At 37.8% G+C, this 19,666-nt stretch overlaps 4 protein-coding genes across 10 annotated transcripts in view; 3 read left to right on the forward strand and 1 right to left on the reverse strand.

The window, feature by feature from the left end:
• Positions 1-39: 39 nt before the first annotated feature.
• Positions 40-1,911, forward strand: Ercc1 (DNA excision repair protein Ercc1). The gene is made up of 6 exons (XM_011140530.3): positions 40-121; positions 252-456; positions 542-663; positions 735-929; positions 1,226-1,411; positions 1,626-1,911. The coding sequence occupies exons 2-6, from the start codon at positions 378-380 to the stop codon at positions 1,818-1,820; spliced, it is 777 nt and encodes a 258-aa protein (XP_011138832.1). The 5' UTR covers positions 40-121; positions 252-377; the 3' UTR covers positions 1,821-1,911.
• Positions 1,912-2,378: 467 nt separating this feature from the next.
• On the reverse strand, positions 2,379-11,231 carry LOC105182824 (uncharacterized). 5 transcript variants are annotated; one of them, XM_011140533.3, is made up of 7 exons: positions 7,253-7,315; positions 6,663-7,097; positions 4,452-4,814; positions 4,007-4,130; positions 3,627-3,811; positions 3,289-3,378; positions 2,381-2,693 (listed from the first exon to the last, which is right to left on the reverse strand). In XM_011140533.3, exons 2-7 carry the CDS (start codon positions 6,721-6,723, stop codon positions 2,617-2,619), a joined length of 900 nt encoding a protein of 299 aa, XP_011138835.1. In that variant the 5' UTR covers positions 6,724-7,097; positions 7,253-7,315; the 3' UTR covers positions 2,381-2,616. The 5 variants fall into 5 exon arrangements, 2 of the variants coding, with proteins under 2 accessions (XP_011138836.1, XP_011138835.1); XM_011140534.3 differs by lacking the exon at positions 3,289-3,378 and having other exon boundaries at positions 2,379-2,693; positions 7,253-7,318; XR_003113847.1 differs by lacking the exons at positions 2,381-2,693; positions 3,289-3,378; positions 3,627-3,811; ... (1 more) ...; positions 4,452-4,814; positions 7,253-7,315 and adding exons at positions 9,721-10,296; positions 10,416-10,740; positions 11,134-11,231 and having other exon boundaries at positions 6,726-7,097.
• LOC105182822 (coiled-coil domain-containing protein 137) lies at positions 7,548-9,311 on the forward strand. The gene is made up of 2 exons (XM_011140532.3): positions 7,548-7,728; positions 8,168-9,311. Exons 1-2 carry the CDS (start codon positions 7,652-7,654, stop codon positions 9,000-9,002), a joined length of 912 nt encoding a protein of 303 aa, XP_011138834.2. The 5' UTR covers positions 7,548-7,651; the 3' UTR covers positions 9,003-9,311.
• Positions 11,232-12,276: 1,045 nt separating the features above from the next.
• LOC105182826 (extracellular serine/threonine protein CG31145) overlaps positions 12,277-19,666 on the forward strand; it is a 54,084-nt gene continuing 46,694 nt past the window's right edge. The window contains exon 1 of one of the 3 annotated variants that reach the window (XM_025304914.1): positions 12,277-12,423. The gene's annotated coding sequence lies outside the window, so the exon portion shown is untranslated. Of the gene's footprint in view, positions 12,424-17,336; positions 17,759-19,666 lie in introns of those variants that run through there. The other 2 variants (XM_011140535.3, XM_011140539.3) reach the window with 2 other exon arrangements.

Raw genomic sequence — 19,666 nt, forward strand, 5'->3', positions numbered from 1 at the left:
TTTCTTTTATGACTCACATGACGTAAAAGGACAAGATGTGATATCGCGTGTGTAATGGCGGGCCGTGTTGTTAGCAGTTGTCAGTAAATATCAATTATTACCGTATATCGATAAATATTAGGTAAATGCAAACGATTGTATCCTTGATTTTCTGAATTATCGAGCAAGAATAATAAGTCACAAAATATATATCATTTGTGAGGTTAAGTTGTGGTAGATTCGACGATGGTTGAACCGATTTTTATTTTCAGATATGTGACTCAATAGCGAATTAATTAATTACTTCTATTAAAAATTACACAACATTATTGTTTTATGCGAGATTATTTGTTGAAGAACGTAAAAGAGAAAGAGCGAGAGAAAGAAGAAAGTAAGTTATGAATAACGCTGAGGAGAATTCAGAAGGTAGTAATGACTCTTCTCCGCCAAAACGAATTAAAGATACGCCCTTTCAGTGTGAGTATTATATTATATTATTTAATTATATATTAAATAAAAATAATTGTTTTTAACTTTAAATAATTTTGTATTTTTTGTTTAGCTGCCTTTAGCAACTTAAAAAAATCCGAGTTTTTTAAAGAACCAATTTCAAATTCTACACTTGAAACTTCAACTGCAACAATTTCTGGTAGAACCAATGCTGTTCTTGTTAGTCCAAAACAGGTAATGACATTTTATTATGTGTCAAATATTTTCCAAATTTAATTCATATATACAGCCAGTGATACTTTTAGAAAGGAAATCCATTATTAAAATTTATAACCAATGTTCCATGGGAATTTTCAAACATTGTGCCAGATTATGTAATGGGAAGAACTGTTTGTGCACTTTTTTTATCAATCCGTTATCATCAATTGAATCCTGATTATATCCACGAAAGACTCAAGTCGCTAGGCAATGCTTATAATCTACGAGTACTCTTGGTACAGGTAAATATGATTAAGTAATTGTATCTTCATATAAACATATTACTTAGTATATATATATGTCTACATATATTTTTACTTAATATATTCAATAGTCTCTTCTAAATACTGTAATATATTCAACAGTTTTGTCTAAATGCAAATTTAATGCAAACTACATATAGTTTGCATTAAATTTGTAACTTTCATAATCATAAATTAATGTATAAATGAATAAAAACAAAGATATAAAAATACATATTACAATTTTTTTCTTTTTCATTTATTCTTAATTTTTGTACAATGTTTAATATAATCAGGTAGATATTGCCGATCCTCATCATGTCTTGAAACATTTAACAAGGATATCTATTCTCGCTGATATGACGATAATGTTGGCATGGAATGCAGAAGATGCTGGGAAAATTATTGAAACATATAAAAGATACGAAGTTAAACCACCCGACGATATCATGGAACGCAGCGATAGTGCACCTCATCAAAAGGTAAAAGATTTGAATTATTTTAATTGTTCACCCACTATACAAATTCATAAACATTTACAACAATTTTAATAAAAATATTTCAACACAATAGTGTACAACAAAAGTTACTTCTAAAAGAAATAAAAATGTACTTAATATTTTACTTATAACTTTTATATATGTTACTTAATAGAATTTTATATTTGTTTATGAGATGAGTTTATATGCATTTCAGTTGATCGGTGCCTTAACCACAGTAAGATCCGTTAATAAAACAGACGCAATGACTCTGTTGTCAACGTTTGGCACCTTGGACGATATAGTGAGAGCGCAACCGAATACTTTGGCCCTGTGCCCGGGATTCGGTCTGCATAAAGCTCAGAAACTTTATAAAGCATTACACGAGCCATTCCTGCGCAGTTCGAAATGAACGAAATACTTTTGTACATAGGGCGGCTGAATATTGTCGCATTAATATTTAAGCAAATTGAAATAACTAATTGTGTAAATAAAAAATTAATAAATTGCAATTTTAATATTTTTATACCTGCGTATTTAATTCAAAGAATAGTTGAACTGATTAATTTTTAAGAGAATAATTTAGGTAATATTTTAAAGGAAAATAAATTTTGAAAAAAGGAAAATTCGGTATCGAAGAGATTATTTTATATATCTTATATTTTATTTATAATTAGTACTGTGATATGCATTATTATTTTATTACATTTTGGTTATAATATCTAAATTTAATATTCCAACATTAATCGATGATGCACATGTATATATACATGTGAATACAATCACTTTAATGTATCTAAATATTATTTACACGATTTGTGCATATAACACATCCAATATAAAATTACGTCGCGTTTTAAATACCAAAAATGCAACAAAATGTTCTGTATACATTTATGTACATCATTCTACCATCTTCTTCTTCTTATTATCTTTTATCTTATTATTATATTATTATTATTATATATGTACGATTTGTTCATTATGAAGAATATTATTATTAATCTAGGCCGAATAAATTCCATGATGCGACATATTTACTTGTATCTTGCAAGTTTTGAAAACTATGAAGTCTGTAATAGAAAAACTGTAACTGTTATCGAAAGAAAAGAAAAAAAGAAACACTGACTTTTCTCGAAAGTCGAGTGGAGGCACCAACAATTGGGCGCAATTATTCGTCCAATCTTACCTATTAAGCGTATTAATTATTAATGAAACTGGATGAAAAGAAGCAGGTGCATCAGCAACAGGAGAAAATCGACCGACTTGTGATCCATGAAGTTACCTATAACCAAATTAAAATATACATTAAATACAAAAGAAAGAAAAGGAAAGCATATATTATTGTGTGTATATAAGTATACAAACGTTGTACAAAGAGTAATCAATATATCATATATTTATATACACATACATACATACATACATATATACATATATATATATATATATATATATGTTTATATATACATGTCTTCCAAATTAAGATATATGTTAATATATATTATATGATCTTTTCTATTTTTATGTTAATTTCATGCATTATACTATTTTGTAATTTTTTTGTTATATTTTTATTTATTATGTATTTTTCAACTTATATTACGTTATTCTTTAAGCAAAGCAGGCATGCCAGATGAATATCCAAATCCTACATTAAAACTAACGCGACAGTTTAATGAATTAATTCGATGTTAATTAGCAAATAATGAATGAAGTTTTATTTCTCTACGTTATTTTTCGAACAAGATGAACACGAAACGAGCACGTGAGTTTTGACTGAAATATATTTCTCGGGGTCTGATTGCGGAGAATGGTGGTTGATGATGGCGATGCGTTAAGTGAAAAATTCTCTTTCCTTTAATTTTCTTAGATCTTACCACCACTATTATCGGGATTCGAGGTGTTTAAGGCCTGAATATCCGTATTATGCTGCAGAATCGCCGTAGCGGAAGTGGTGGTAGCCGTTCCTGCATAACAAACACCACATTTCGCACCCTGTCAATAAAGCATAGTCGCTCCTACTTAAGCGCAAAAGTAAATTATGTATTATTAGTTAAGCACAAGCTCTTTAAAGCGGCTATTAACAAACTTTCGTCGCGTTGGAAAAGACCGCAGAGAATTATTTTACTGTAATTAATTTGAGAATTTGTTAAGGACCGTTAAGGATTAGTGCATCAATGCGACGTGTTAGAGCGTAAGTAGCACAAATGCTAACCCGAGTTGTAGACGGTCATTTGGGACACGCTGTAGTTTGCTCGAGGGATGCCAAGGGTGCACTCGAGGGTCACAGTTGCTTCCGGTAACTCCTCGTCCAATAATTCTATTCGTGACAGAATATCATAAAGTCCATCTTCTCGTACCGTCACTGTGGGCTTTGTTGCTTGCTTATCTAGGAAATCTCTGTGAATATTATCTGTTATTAATATTATTATCTGAAAAAAGTCGTTATGTCTGCAAAATATTTTTACCATAAAAATTTTCTGCAATAATAAAATCAGTCTATTGTTATGTACAATAGACAAACAAAAAAGAACGAAACAAGAAACTGATAAAGTCTCGAAATCTTTCAATAGTGTCATAAAAAGGCTTACTCACTTGACCGAGATATCGAGAGTTGGCTGCGGATAAAGTCCCTTGGCCATGCACGTCGCTTCCAGACCATCTTTATCTTCCTTTATAGTCTTCTTCGTATATCCAAAATTGAAAATTTCCTCCGTTGCTACCGCAAGAATTGTGCATATTTATTGTGTATTTCACATGTATTTTGTAATTAATATCAATTCATTAGAGGCCGTAATTACGATATAAAAATTACAATATAATTATTCTGCGATAATCTTTAACAGAATAACAATTAAGAATATAAATGACACCGTATGACAGTGTACAGAGAGAGAGAGAGAGAGAGAGAGGGGGGGGGAGGAGGAGAGAGAGAGAGAGAGAGAGATGTTTCATAACTGACGATAAATAATATAAAACAGAATATTAACTGAGAATATTAATTTCGGAGATCAGGAAAATTATCCGACATATCATTTACCATAAATCACCATGGAGGCGTTTGCCGTCTTCTCGTCCTCGAAAGTTGATATTACGCATGTGTAATCACCAGTGAGTTCAACCCCCGGTTTGTTCAGCTTCATTGCTCGATATTCAGTATAAGGATCATCGCTGGCCTTGTAAGTAAGATCAATGTACTTCTCGACCGACTCGGCGGCCAAAGGATCTCGTCCGTGGATCCACTGGTACACCAACTTATCGCTGTCCAAGAACCACTTGACCACCAACCCCATCCTCGACGTGTTCTCTAACTCGTAATCGCAATCGAGGATCACATGATCAATCTCACAGATTTTCACCGCTGCTGGCACGTTGATACTCTTGATGATGAGCTGCTGTGACCCTGTGAAAAAAAAGTAGAAAGCAGTTAGGTCAAAGGTCAAATTAATTAATAAAATTTGTATATTACAGTTACATGTTAAATTTTATATAATTTTGACATTTAAATTTTAGTATAATATAAATTCCGGTAATAAATATTAATGTGTTAAGCATAAAGAGCATACATAATGCAGGATGTAACATGTAAATTATAGTATTACTGTTTAAATCGCGCGTGATAGAAACACGATTTATCTCACTGTTATTTAATTATTTCCATAAAAATATGTTTACTTCTTTCGTGAAAATCTCGCGTGTAATGTACGTATATCTCAAATATTTTTGCCGTACACACTGTACGAATACTTCAGAAAGGCAGAAAGGATAAAAAAACCTCAAATGCGTTTGAAGCTGCGTTTTTGAAGGCTTTGAGCTACAAAGGAGGTCCGAAGTGGGTCACCGGTCCCGCGTTTTTCCTTGGTTATTTGCTTTTAGAAGTGTGTGCATACGAAGTGCAGCACCCTCTCTCACCCTTTCTCTCCCTGTCTTCTCTCTCTCCCTCTCTTGAGATTTACACGCATACTTAGATCTGCATGCATTTTCACCTCTCGGATCAAAGTTCGCGCGTGTTTTCGCGCAAATGTTCGGATAAGTCGATTCAAAGCGAGCGATAAAGCTCGCGTGACATTTTTATTATTAATTTATTATTCATTGTCTAAAATTTAACGTTAAAATAGAATGTTTCTGTGGGCAATTTAATATCGAGATTCAAAATAATAAATATTTAGATCTTTACATACTACATGTGCCATATAGGTCTACGCGCGTTTCTATATAATATATAAATATTTAAAAATTTAAATATAAATATTAAAAAAAAAAATATTAAAAAAATCTTTAATAATACATTAATGAAAGAAATATCGGTGACCCGATATCGGAGAACAACGACAGATGGCCTTAAAGAGGATCGTCTGCGATCCTATAAATAAACCGGGTCGTGCACGTATATTCAAAAACCAATCTGGTTAACACGTGTGGTGCACGTTACAATAAAATTTGGAAGAGGTCATAATTAACCCGCGCATGTCACGTTTTTTTCTCGCACATGTCTTTAGCGAGATTGCCTTCACCGAAGGCAACTCTTTCCCGTGCCCTTATGTGCTCGTACTCTATTCATTTTATTATTATTATTCACTCCAATTATTATTTCGAATTACGTTATATTGAATTTCCCAATAATAGACGATAATTTTACACATCTCTCTGGTGCAGAGACAATTAATTTAACTAAACTAAAATTGAGCTTGAAATTGGTCGAATGTTAAATGTGAATCCAAATGATTAAAAATCAACGCGAGGAATCTTCACTTGAGCAATGTAAAATACATTTTTCTTGCTGTAATCTATTTATGACGTAAATAAATAATAAACGATAAGAATGCGAGCGAACGAGTGTTCTCTTCGCAAGCAATGGAAACGGAACGATAGCAGTGTAAAAGTGATACAGCGTAACCGCTATATTAAGCGAGTAAAAGCACGTGGACAGAAATAGTGCACGTAGTTATATTTTCTAATATACGGGGTGATTCGAGGAGAAACGCACGGGGCACCGCATAAATTAAATGAGCGCAAAATGGAGCGATGCGTGGGTTGTGAATTTAGTTTCGACAAAATTCCTGTTGGTCGTACAATCGCTTCCTCTTCCTTTATTACGAATGACTTGTAGGATAAATTGTACAACGTTCCTTCTCCGAGATTTCTCGCTGTATCACAACTTCAATAAACAGAAGTGTGTCACATGTTTCAATTATACTTCCAAAGTAAGCGTCAGTTCTAATTCCACGCGATACCGATGAATGAAACGAACCTGGGATGCAGCCGATTATCAGCAGCCACGTTAATAGCATCCAATATCTCGTCATCGTCATGATCACCCATCCACGAAAATCCTCGAGATTCGCCTCGAAAATAGATTCAGCCACGAAAATCACTTCTCTCACTTAACACTGTCTCACTGTGCACGTTTCTTGAGGGATGTTTTCTTGCGAGAAACACCAGTGTGTGTAATTTCCACAGCGCGAAGAAAAGAACACACGGTGACCGGCAGATAGAGGGTTGAAGGTGAAAGGGATGCTTTTCAAGGGAGCAACTTGCAGCGAAAGCACACAACACAACCTCGCGCCAGCTCGGATGCGAGCAAACTGAGGCAGAAGTCGCTTCTCCGAATTCGAGCCATCAAATATCCCACCACTCGTCTTTACACACGGGGTGTCTCGGATCAACGGTTGTTCGATCGTCACATCTGAAAATAGAGATTCGCTCGATTCGTCGTTGTTATTTATTACAAAATATTGTGTACGACAACAACAAAAAAATACTGTGCCGTTGAATATTAAATAAAGTCGACATTGATATTTTCCAAAGAAGAACAATGGAGGCAAATAGAGTTTCACGTACCGAATTTGATGTTTAAAAACTCTTCGGAGATCCGTGAATATAGATAAGAAAATCCCATTTCTTTTGTCAACTTTGATACGTCTATATTTTAAATAAGTACGATCTTGTTATTTTTAATGCGTTAACAAGTAAGCACGTATATTATTTTATATCACAGATTCGATCCCCCTTTTTTTACTAATGAAAAGTTCAAAAGTTTCGCATCATCCTGTCAAGGGAGTTTAAATCATACACATGGACAAGGAAGCCCTGGGTTGCTGTCAAAATCAGCTGATTGCGCGCAGGTCACGTGATCCGATTGCGCATCGAGCGCGCGGTCGGCTGGGTACTCAGCGCGTCACGTGTCGAGTTAAACAAACTGTAATCGTGAGACGATCGTGGTACGCGTGTTGCGTTATTATGGGTCGCAAGATACCGGCGAAGAAACACCGGGGTGTCAAGGACCCCGAGAAGCAGCGTGCCAAACGTCTGGCCGGGTGAGTTGTCCGTCAGTGAAAAGAGAAAAACGGCCGCGTTCGGGAAAACACAACCGTCTAGTGAAACGAGCGCGCACGATGCGGCATCGAACGAACGTTCGACGAGGAATAAACGTGCCACAAACAGTGAGAGCATCTTCATACGTTAAATAATAAGCGAACTGTACTGCCCTCGCATTGAGTACCGTTCTCCTCTTTGTCGATTAGCTTGGCTCGTTTGAACAATCTTCGATTGTCGTCCTTAACCTCAATCTAGAAAAGTTTGGGTGCTCCGTTCTCGCTGGGATATCGCGGATCGTTCGAAAGGACATTTACCGGTCACTTTCTATATATCGATTGATCCCTAACGGACTAACTATTGTTTTTTCCCGAATGCGTTTCAAGCGAGGAAGTTGAAAAATCTGCAATGAACTTTGAGCGAACCGAGTGGGTATTTTAGGTTAGAATCGCGCACGAATGATCCACCGAAGAACGTAGACGAGCAGGCGATTCCCAAAAGTTTGGAGCACATGATTCGACTGAAGGAAGCCGCCAAGCACAGCGATAACCTGAAGAAGAAACGAAAGAAGAAGAAGAACCCATTGATTTGCGTAGGTTCGCAAGACAACAAGGCGAATCCTCATCCAAACGCTCGACCGGAAAAAGTTGTGCCAGTGTTTCAGCAGAAACCAGAAGAATCTAAACGACAATTTTGGCATCGGGTGAACAAGGAGACGCACGCGTTCCTCAAAGAGACAACGTTTGAGCAGAAGTATGGGGTACAGGTGGAACGTGATCCAGAAACTGGTCTAATTCAAGGTCTGACAAAGTGCAAAGTTGACAAAGACGATATAGAGGGATTACGTGCCAAGCATAAAAATATAAGCAAGAAGAAGGTGACGACGGAGGGCGCGAAAGTCCTAACGAAGAAAGAAAAGCGCAAGTTGCAGTTGCGTCTGAAGAGAGAGAAAACGCGGAGGGGCAAGGATGACGACAATGAATTTCAAAGATTTCAGGACAAGGTGGCTTTCGGGGAAGTAGCTCACGCGCCTCCCGTATTGAAGTTCAAGACGAAGGCGATCATTGGCGAGGAGAGGAAGCCGAAGAACTTGTTGCTGAATTCGCTATTGGAAGTACCTAAGAAAATCGCTCCTGCTTCTAAAGCAATTGATCGCAGTGGGAAGAGGAAGAAATTGCCTATAGCGGAAAGGAGAAAATTGGAGAGACAGCAACACGAAATTATCACCGCGTACAGGCAGTTTAAGTCCCAGCGATTGGCCGACATAAACAACTAGGGTACGTTGAGGAAGATATTGTCCGTTTCGGTTGTGCTTCTTATGCTTCAAATTTTCATTTTGTTTTATCTCTATTATCTTTGTATAATTCATGTCGATTCGTATAATTACCACCTATACACAATTTAATGTTAGCTTTCGTAATAAATCTCGTCTTTATTACATGGGCTAACACAAAAATAGATAATATAATACATGTTCTCGTTATAACCCACGGAAATCGATATTTTGTGCATAAGGAATACACAGATATACAAATTTCTTCCGTGAAATTACAAATTTGTTAGAACAATAGAAATAGTCAACGTTTTCTGTTTTCTTTTCTTTTCCTTCCTTTTAACCTTTATATAGTGTGATTGTGATCAACATTTTATTACAAAACTAAGATCAGCAAAATATATATATCTAAGCAGTTTTCTTTTTCTCTTTACAAGGACTAAGATAAAGGATTCCAACATTCCTTGGTAAAGAGAAAGAAAAATAAATAAAAATGAATCAATCATTAACTCTTAACTTTTGGTCATAAACTCTATACTGAAAACCAATCTTGTAAAATGCACAAAATAAAAATAATAAATATAACAATAGATGTAACAAAACTTAATCTTCGATTATAGAGAAATGGAACTAAAATGTAATAATATATAATAATCGTAAAAGGGTTTAACGTAATCCGAAATATAAACAATATCTCTTCATAAAAAAGAAACAATCTTACACAACACGAAGGAAAAATTCCATGCATTTAAGGAAGTTCCTCGCGCTCCGATTCTTTCTTCCCTAACCCGTGGTCCAGACGAAAGGCTCCAGTCTCTCCTCCACTGGCAGCAGATTGTTGAGCGTCTCGAGGCTCTCAAGAGTCTGGTTGAGTTGCGAGTGACACCTTGTGAGCTGACGACTAAGTTCGTGCACCTTGTTCAGCTGTTCAGCGAACCTGGCAAACCTCTTTTGCCGCTCTACTGCTTGATTCAACATCTTGGCAAGGTCAGTCTCCATGCTAGCGCACAGAGCAGCCTGTTCGGCAGCCACAGTTTGCGCATTGGTGTTCAAGTGATGTTGATAACGCGCGCACAAATTGAACAGGCCGACGGGATCGAGACGTTCGAGTACCTCTGGGTCGCGCACACCCGGCGGTAAGTTCAGCGTGCCGCGCATGATTGGTAGGAACATTGGTATACTCTGTAATCGTACCAAGTCTGGGTCTTTATCAGCTGTTGGGTCCGCCTGAGCTGCCTTCACCACAACAATATTATGCTGAGTTTTATCCTGCTGCAACATACTCTTCTGTCTATGGCTGTAGAAACAGAGAAATACCGATAAAATTTAAAAATCTCAAGAAAGGACACTGAAATAATTGTTGATCGATCCTATCATTGTCCGCCTGAATTTTTATATGTTTTTCTTCAAACTTACCCGTGACTTATGCCACCCAAACTGTTTTTCCGTCTAGAGATCTCTGCTGCACCAAGACTCTTGCCACGATAGAGCTGTGACGATTGCTTATTTGTCATCTTTGGAGAATCTCCAATAGGTCGGTTGACTGTATAGGAGATGTATGGTAGATCAGAGTCGGAACAGATGCTTGCACCAGGGCTGGTGCATCTTGGTGGGGTATCTTCAGGTACCCGTTCACGATTTGGTACACTCTTGCCTCGTCTCAGCTGACCTGTCCTTGCTCTCCCACTATTGGCATTCTGATTGCCACCCTGTGAGCTCTGCTCGGATCCCATCTTGGATCCTGTTATTACGTGTGTGTTGTAAGCGTTGAAAAATTGTTACAAGCGTTATGTAGAGCTCGGCACTTCAACGAAGCTACACTATGTAATTAATCGCTCGTATTAAACAAGTTCCTTATACAATAGGGTTCCTTAATCATCTTCGCAGATCACAAATTTTTCAAATTTTGCCAAATTGTTGTCGCTACTTGTATCTTATCGCAATATGCCATGATTATATCAATTGAGTGTGAAAGGTTATGCGAGCGCACTGTATATACATATATGTGCGTACATGATGTAGAAACATTTCATCTCACAGAGCATGTCTCGTACATTTATATATCCACTGCTTGGTATTTCTATCCCGAGTTTTCCATGTATTGTTGAGATTTGCAATTCATTTATTTACCTACTTGCTCACATTTCGTGTTCCACAATCGATCTGTCCGCCCGAACCGTCATTCAATTCTCGATCGTAGATCGTGTAAAAATATAACGTGAACGGTTCAGTTGAGAAATACTGTCGCGATTGTCTCGCCATCTAACGTTGCACCGACGAACTGAAAAGTAGATTTTTGTACCAATCGTATTCCAGATATATTTGAGGCGCTTCTAAATATTCCCCTGCATTATAATTATTTAATTGAAAGATCTTTTATTACATTCTTTATTATTTAATATGATCTAACTTACTAATTTACCTTCCGAATCGACATGACTGTGTGACGTCAACGTTCAGCGCCACTTTCGACAAACGAACCAATCACCGCGAAAGGGAGGCTTTGGCGCGACACGCTCGTTCGATACTTCGAGAATCGCATCGCCGCAATGTTCAGCCTTTTGGCTGATTGGAAAGATCATGGCGCTGCGTAACATCTTTGAGAAGCTCTTCCGCATCTGCCGCGATTTTGATGCATCGTGCGAGTGAGTACCACGGCCAAATGATCGTCCTCAGGAATGTCTAAAACGAGCTTTGTGCGCGTGTTATTGCGAAATATCATTAAACAGCGAGCTTAAGTAAACACACGATGCAGTGTCGCGTTGTTCTTCCCCTCGCCGCTCTTACATCTCGCCGCAACGCGCCTGTGCTCGCACACCGATATAACCGCTAAATTTTCGCGATTATAATTACGAGGTCATTTTAGCGAAAATCGAAAGATTTTTCGATTTTCGCTGAATCCCATAAGATCCCAACGGTCTTTATTAGTATCTCGCCGGCGCCACAGTATCGAATGAAGTCGCGCGCATTCCATACTTTGAATATTGCAACCCGTCGTGAGGTGGCCAGTTCTGAAAAGAATGGCGGCGGCGGCGCGTCGGTTCGAAGTTTGAGAGTCGTGCCGTGCCTTTCGCGATTTCGGTTCGTCAGAAGCAAATTTTGCGCGCGAGCAACCGTGTCGAGTGCGGGAAATGAATTTCGTGCGTCGATCGTCGGCAGCTATCGGAAGCGAACAACACCTCGCGTAACCTCGGTCGTTCGGAGTGCCGAGTAAAACGAGTCGTACATTCGTCACGTAATGGCGGTTCGAACTTCAAACAGGTGCTCTTCGCGCTTTCGTCTCGTCGAAGGAGAATTGTCTGCGAAACATCGTGAGGAGCGTCGGACAAGATATCGCTCGCAAGCTCGCAGTTGCTACGACAACTTTTGGAATTTCCACGGTCTCTTTCTACTTTATGCTCTCGATCTGCCGCAGGATAAGTCGGTAAGTACCGATAAAATAGAGGCTGCGTTAAGCGACTTGCTCGCCGAGTTGCATGTATTATCTTTTTCACGAATATCAGATAGGTTATACATATTGTACGTACATGAAACGATCGATTTGCTTGGAACGTTGAGAAAAAAATACGTAGTCTGGGTATAAATTCAAGTAAAACTAATGTGTAAAGTTTGGAAGGCATTTGTTCATATTTTCATCTTGTAAATCTTAAATAAGCATAAGAAATTCCTTTCTGGTATATATAATAAAATATCTCGGTTGCTTTCAAATGAGGTTAATGTCGGATACTGGCGATAATATCACTGGAAAGAATAGTCGGTAAAATCAATGCTCTCCAATTATCTCCAATTATATTTTAGTTCTTGTCCGTCGATTAAAATAAATATTTATTTACAAAAAAATTTTATCGGTTACCGCATGCGACTCTAATTACCATGAATCATACTAGTTATGATATTTATTATCACAGATGCGAGAAACATAGTAATGTATTGCTACTATATTAGAAACATTCAATTTCCTAGAAAGGAGCAGAAAAGAAAGGAAAGGAAACGTTTTATAATGGAAATAATATTTCTTTCGCAAGCATAACCGATTCGTTCCTTGTATCGCAATTATCCAAATTGAAGAAAAATTCATCGACAAAGTTAGTGTCGATACACGTATGAATAAGCTCGTTTATATCGGCGTATCTCAAAGTCGACGTTAAATCGTATTTTAATATTCCGACCGAGAGTTCCAAGAGATACTCTCTTTTATATACGGTATTATCGAATACACTATATAGTAATATATCATTTTTTCTCATTAGTTTTTGCAACAAGTGAATTATTCGGAGTAAAATGAAGACAAAGCCTCGTACGAAAAAAAAATTTTATTCTACGATCCGGGTTTATCTTTTCACGCAGAATCATCAGCTTTCTCTAGCTGAAGCACTCTGTACATCGATGTAATATACACATTGCGTCGCGGTGCCTTTACGACGCTTCTCTATTCTTTCTTTCCTTCTCTCTTCCGTCTTTTATTTTTGATGACGACGACGACGAGGGCATCTCTTAAACTTTCGCCGCCGTGGATACGAGCAATTTGAATTTAATGCCGTTTTTACGGCCGCTCGCGATTTTTATCCGAAGATTGTACGCTTTTGAGGGATCGAGCCCAAACCCGAGCCCTTTCGTCCTACTTTTTCGAAGTGGTTTCTTCTGATGATCTATATGCCGATCTACATCCGAGAGAACGTCAGTTTTTCCTCTTGACCTCGAGTTGTTGTTCTGTTTAAATGATGCGGGGATATCTCTGTTATTTGCTCGTGATGAATGTCGCTATCCTCGAATAAAGGATAATTCAACGATCAACGTAGTGCTACATTTTTTCCTTGACCTTGAAAGTGTCCAAGCATCGACAGTCTGAAATTAATTAGCGATTGAAAATGTGGGGCTCTTTGAGCTGCAAGTTTCAAGTATGTAAACAGATTGAAAATCCCCTCATTGATTTAAATATGCCTCCATAGAATTAAAACTCGAAGTTTGATCATAAAAATATTGTAAGGTTGAGAAATATAATGAGATATCTCAGCATTTTCTTTGAGGAAAAGTCGCCTCTAATTCGATCTGTTATTTCTGACTTCAAATTTATCAGAAACATCTCTCTCATAAATGTTGCTCAATGTACATATATTACACACAAACATACACGTACATATTACCTTTACGCGTACATACACATATAAAAGATAATGTATTAATATATAATTCACATTAATACATATTACACAATAATAGATACACGCTATATATTCGATGTTCACACTTTATTTCCAAAATAATCTGCCTTGTTGGCAAAGAGAAACGAGATTCCACTGGGAAGTTCTACATGTGTTTCGAACAAGAATTTACATAATATTTTGCGCCATGCTGGCTTATATTTAATTAATAAATCGCCGCGAGACGTGAAAAACAATATTTCGGAGCAAGCTTCTCGAAAAACAGATTTTTTCAAATAGAATAAAAGTACGAGAATAATTCGCGAACCTGTTCAAACAGAACATGCATCTAAGTGCTTCGTTTCATTATTTAATTTTTCTTTTTCTTTCCGCAGTGCAATTTGTGTAAATTCATTTTGTGAATTTCTTTATTTCTTCATTGCGCGTTCTTCGAAATATCGCGAGAAATTATGAAAATATTTGCCGAATATCCGTAAACGAACGAACGAATAAAATTTTTTTTTAAATAATATGCGCATTTTTATAAATAAATGTAAGTGCAACCTGTGGTAAATATAAATATAATCGTAACAGACATTCTTTTTCAAAATTACGCGTATGTATACACACGTACGTACACACACATATACATATATATTTTCTTTCACTTTATTTATATTTTGTTAACTATTACTATCATATAAATACAATTTTTTCACCTCTCTCTAGCGTATTTCATGCATAGACTTATTTCCATACCTTTGAAATTTTTCGTGCATTTCGGATGTACCGTGGGGAAAATGCGGAATCTCGATCACGTACTTGGTATGTGTATAAGTCCGCGCAAATACGCCGGAAATCGCGGCGAAAATTCGGTCATTCGGCTGTTTGCTCAGTGAATCGACTTTTTCGCGACCATTGTCTCGTCGCGTCGCATCCATCGAATTTTTCAACGGTATGAGCGACTCGTTTCTCTAAAAACCACCTTAAACACCATGCTAAAAGTGATTACTTATCATTCGATAAAGAAATTAATTTATCCAATGACTGTATTGGAAAAATTTTCTTCGTTTTCTACATATGTTGTTTTTACATGTGTATTTTTACAAATATCTCATTCTATTAAATAAACTTATGAGAGAGGTGAAAGAAAACACAAGTTCATATGTGTGAGAGAATATATATTGAATATATTTTCTATTTATTTTTGAAAAAGAAATTTCTCTTCGTTTCGCGATTTCATCATTTTTTCAATATAGCATACGTCAATACTAATAAATTTTTCACGGTTACGGAAACATGAGTGTCCGCAGAAAACTGAAAGAGGATGAAACAGACTTAAAATACAAACATCACACTATACTGGCCTCAAAACGAATTATCAAGTTCGACTGTAATTACAGTTCACTCAGTATACCTAAAGAAGTTTGAAACTCGCTCTTTTTCTTCTATTTTTCTTTTCATAGTAAAATGTAGTTTTTAATATTTTTCACAGAGGCGAAGACTTCTTCTACTTAAAGCCTCAAATTGAATCTAAAAAAAAAATATTCTTTTAAAGAAAATAGAATGAACTTTCTGATTAACCTAATACTTTAGTCGTTTAATTTTTCACGAACCTTTACATCGCAGTGCTGCGACTATAGAACTACCTCCATGAACTGTTTCATCTTAAAAATTTCTCGCGCCCAAGGCAAACTCTTTATCGATGCAACGTCATCCGCGATAAAACATGCAAAGCGTAACGTTCGATAGTTAGAAAATAGACACTGCAAATAGATCCTGTAAACATGGAAAATAGAAATGATCGAGTTGCAGGTAATAAATATTTGTGGAAAAAGGTTGTGTCAGATTTGTGAGAAACGAAGCGGGGGCGAGAGGGAGAGACAGAGAGCGAGCGAGCGAGCGAGCGAGCGAGAGAGAGAGAGAGAGAGAGAGAGAAAGAGAGATACGGGGAGGAAAAAAGAACCGCAAATGTCAGCGCGTAAATTTACGCGAAAACAGATACGATTTTATCATTTTTTTCCTCGTGGACCAATTTCCACGTTTTGCGATAATAATATCTCGCTTTGCCGTAAATTTTCACGTGATACTGATACCTTCGTGCCCCGTGTAGCCTTGACTCCCTTAGGTTATATTCGCGAGAGAAACGCTAATGAAGTGTGTTTCGGCATCGTGTTGCGAGAAACGTAGAAAAAAAGTGTTGCTGGAAAAAAGTAACTGGAATTGCTAGAAGTGTTATTTCCACGTAATGTTGCGCGAGATTGTTCTTCTTTTCTTAAATAGAAAATTGTTCTTTCATTTTCTTCCTGTTATAGAAAACGTAACAATTTTCCACAACGCAAGTAAAAATGTAATTAATTTTCGATCTCTTTTTTCAATTTCCAACTTTTATTACACGCCTAGCTACAATTTGAGAATATTACAAATATTATGGGAAACAACTGTTATTATTAAAACAAATATCCTGTAGAACGGAATATTATTTCGTAGCACATCACGATGTACAAAAGTGGGATTTGAAATAACGTGGAGTTCGCGCAGCGAACGCGGTAATTTGTCATTGTCGAATGCGTTTCCGAAACGGTAAAGTGATTGGAAATTCGACTCGCCGGCAAATGTGCTGCGTAATACCTTTTTTTTTACGAGCTATGAACATTCCTCCGGCTGGATTTCACGGAACGGTAAAGTTCAGCCGTGAAACGTAATTGGGAAAACGGTCTCCCTTCGAGTTCTCTTCTTCGTTCTTTTTGTATTCGAATAAACATGTTTAGAGCGTTGAAAATCGTTTCCAATTAATGTTCATTGTTTATTGGAAAGAGTCGCACGGTGAGAGACGCAAAGTGTTTTTGAAAACTGAGAGGCGGCAGAATGCAAAATGGATTGGCGATGAAATTTCGCTTGTTCGTTGCACATCGTTCGTGCACAACTCGACCGTCAACTCGTCCGCGCCTCTGCTAATTATCACAAACCGTACTCGAGACAGAAATACTCAATAAATTACGTACATTAACAATTAAACTATTGCAAGGTTTTCACCCTCGCGGGATGATCACCCTGGTTGAGGGACCTGTAAGGTACAGCTCATGGTGAGGTACGGGTGAGGTACCGAGAGACGGGAGGGTGACGGTGGGAGTGACGGCGTGCCGGAGCGCGGGTGAAGAGAGCGGCGAGAACGCGCGCGCGGCATTTCCACGCGCCAGTACGGAGCGAGCTGTCGCCGCGCAAGTAGGATACTGTCGTACGTGGGTGTCTATCTCGAGAACCGCACGACCACGTGGTGCTCTCCCCTCGGAGGTTCTCGTCCGCTCGCCTTCCGCTTCTCGCGACATCGTTGTATGTTGCGTGATCGCGTGACGCGCTCGGCAAACCGGGTCGTGCGTTTCGTCTCGCTGCGATTCAAATCGAATCGACGACCGTACGACATTACGCCCGCGCGTCTCGCGATTGTTCGCGGCGTCGCGACGCCGCTTGTCGTCATCGAGAATTTCAGGTGAGCCCGGAGGATGATCGCGCGAGTGTGAGATTTGTGTGTGCTGTTCTCGTTGTTTCTCGTCGGAGGCGCACACGCGCGCCTATCGCGGCAAGTCAGACTTGGCACGATCAGCGTTATCAGGAGAAGTAAGTTTGTAACGTTCAGTGGCACCTCGTGGAAAAAATTGATCATTCCGCTTGGTTTCGACACACTTGATTCAGCGGCTATCGGCATCTCTTCCCAGAGCGGAAACTTTGTTGGAGAATTGTGTACAAGATGCTAAATTTTCATTTGGCTACATTGCTACGGTACGGTGCTCCGCGGAATAATTACCGCGGAAATCTAATCGGAAATTAAATCTCGGTAGCATATACTTCTCCGGGAAAGGGTGATCCAGTCGATTTGTTTTTACGAACTCCGGGCTATGAGCGCAAGAGCAATAATAACATTCGAAATTTCGAAGCAGGGAGGTTTATTTTTCCGGTCATAAAGTCAACGATGATGCATACTTCAAACACGAATAATAATTTTACATATTCGCGCGCAAAATGCAGGTTGCATCGCTAATTCGCGGAAGAAGAAAACAATACGGTGCGATAAATAATTCATGGAAAAGTCGTCTTAAGCGCCAAGTAACGCATGTTTATTCATATTTTAATTACGAAAGCCTTTTTAAGCACCCTCTCTTCCCTCTCCCCGCCCCTCTCTAGCCGCGGTTATAGTTTCTACGAGAGTAATTAGACCTTCCCTTTCCCTCTGTTGGCACTCTTCTCTTTGAACACTTTGTATATTTTAGATCTCACCCCGGCCAAGAATAATATTCCGCTCGAAATAATTTCTTGAAAATTATTTAAATTCAGAATTTTAATAATGATAATCATATAAAATTGGCATTGGCGCCACACTTCTATTTGAATGAAGAATCCTGAGATACTTATATAAAAAGATATATATATATATATATATATATATATTATATTAAAATTGTGTTTAAACGTAGCAATTATAACAACAAAGCTATACGGAATATTTCTATGATACGATCTTTCGAAGAAGGTCGCACTAACTTTCCTGTAAATAGTCCGCGATGGGGAGGAAACTGATTAAATTACGTCGGACAATTTGACAGGGCAAAATTTTATAATTAACTGCATCTCTCGTTCTATTATTTCCGTGGAGTAAACATTGGAACGAGTGTTCGGTATTTTTTTTTATCATCGCTCGTTGTTGTCATCATCGTCATCGTCAAGTAAATTGACGTTATTATGCGGTTCATCATGTCACCACAAAGCGGCTGTCGAAACAAGTATTTGTGTTTCGAAATGAGACAGTGTTTTCCATTTTAATATAGACACCGTTCAATTTATGGAACTTACCTTTTGCGTGTCATAACGTGTGTCATAACGAATATTATGACACACAATTGCCGTCATACTTGTAATGTTATAATTGTGTGCATCGCATTATCATAATATTGTAGTTATTGTGATCATCTGATTCAATTTTATACGATAAATGACTCAATGGTTTTATATTATAATAACGCACACGATCGCGCACGTTGACATATTTAATATAAAGTATGTTTAAATTTAATGTGTTTTTAACGGTGTTGATGCAGAGTTATGGAACTTTGAAAATTTTAGGGGATAAAGAGGTAGAAAGAGGTAGACAGAGAGAGAGAGAGAGAGAGAGAGAGAGAGAGGGGGGGGAGGGGGGAGAGAGAAGGGGGAGAGGAAGAGACGGACTTACTAATGGAGAGTTGTTGCGTATGAAAAATAGAAACTGGTCAAATAGCGAAAAGAGAACAGGTTAATTAAGTGTATGTCAAGCAGTTAAGTTCGTAACGTTAATTGAAGAGAATTTCTTGGCGGTTTTCACGATTGGAATCAATCGGACAAAGTTTCGAGAGAAAATCGGCCCACGTTTAAAATGCCATTTCTCCGTTGCTCACGGAGCTCGGGGGAGGCCCAGGGGGCGGAATCTAATAATACGCGTCGGTCGTTTATCGCTTTGCGACTTGTGGATTGCATAATTCCGTGGATTAATGAAAC

The sequence above is a fragment of the Harpegnathos saltator genome, unplaced genomic scaffold, assembly GCF_003227715.2.
Source record: "Harpegnathos saltator strain DR-91 unplaced genomic scaffold, Hsal_v8.6 scaffold657, whole genome shotgun sequence".
Lineage (NCBI taxonomy): Eukaryota > Metazoa > Arthropoda > Insecta > Hymenoptera > Formicidae > Harpegnathos > Harpegnathos saltator.

Excerpts from the sequence above, each read along its gene's own strand:
- Ercc1 (XM_011140530.3), top strand. The coding sequence starts at position 378 with ATGAATAACGCTGAGGAGAATTCAGAAGGTAGTAATGACTCTTCTCCG. Across the intron at positions 457-541 it reads TAAAGATACGCCCTTTCAGT|CTGCCTTTAGCAACTTAAAA; the intron begins GTGAGTATTATA and ends TTTTTTGTTTAG. Across the intron at positions 1,412-1,625 it reads ATAGTGCACCTCATCAAAAG|TTGATCGGTGCCTTAACCAC; the intron begins GTAAAAGATTTG and ends TATGCATTTCAG.
- LOC105182824 (XM_011140533.3), bottom strand. The coding sequence starts at position 6,723 with ATGACGATGACGAGATATTGGATGCTATTAACGTGGCTGCTGATAATC. Across the intron at positions 4,815-6,662 it reads GATAATCGGCTGCATCCCAG|GGTCACAGCAGCTCATCATC; the intron begins GTTCGTTTCATT and ends TTTTTTTCACAG. Across the intron at positions 3,379-3,626 it reads AATGACCGTCTACAACTCGG|GAACGGCTACCACCACTTCC; the intron begins GTTAGCATTTGT and ends TTTGTTATGCAG.
- LOC105182822 (XM_011140532.3), top strand. The coding sequence starts at position 7,652 with ATGGGTCGCAAGATACCGGCGAAGAAACACCGGGGTGTCAAGGACCCC. Across the intron at positions 7,729-8,167 it reads CGTGCCAAACGTCTGGCCGG|GTTAGAATCGCGCACGAATG; the intron begins GTGAGTTGTCCG and ends TGGGTATTTTAG.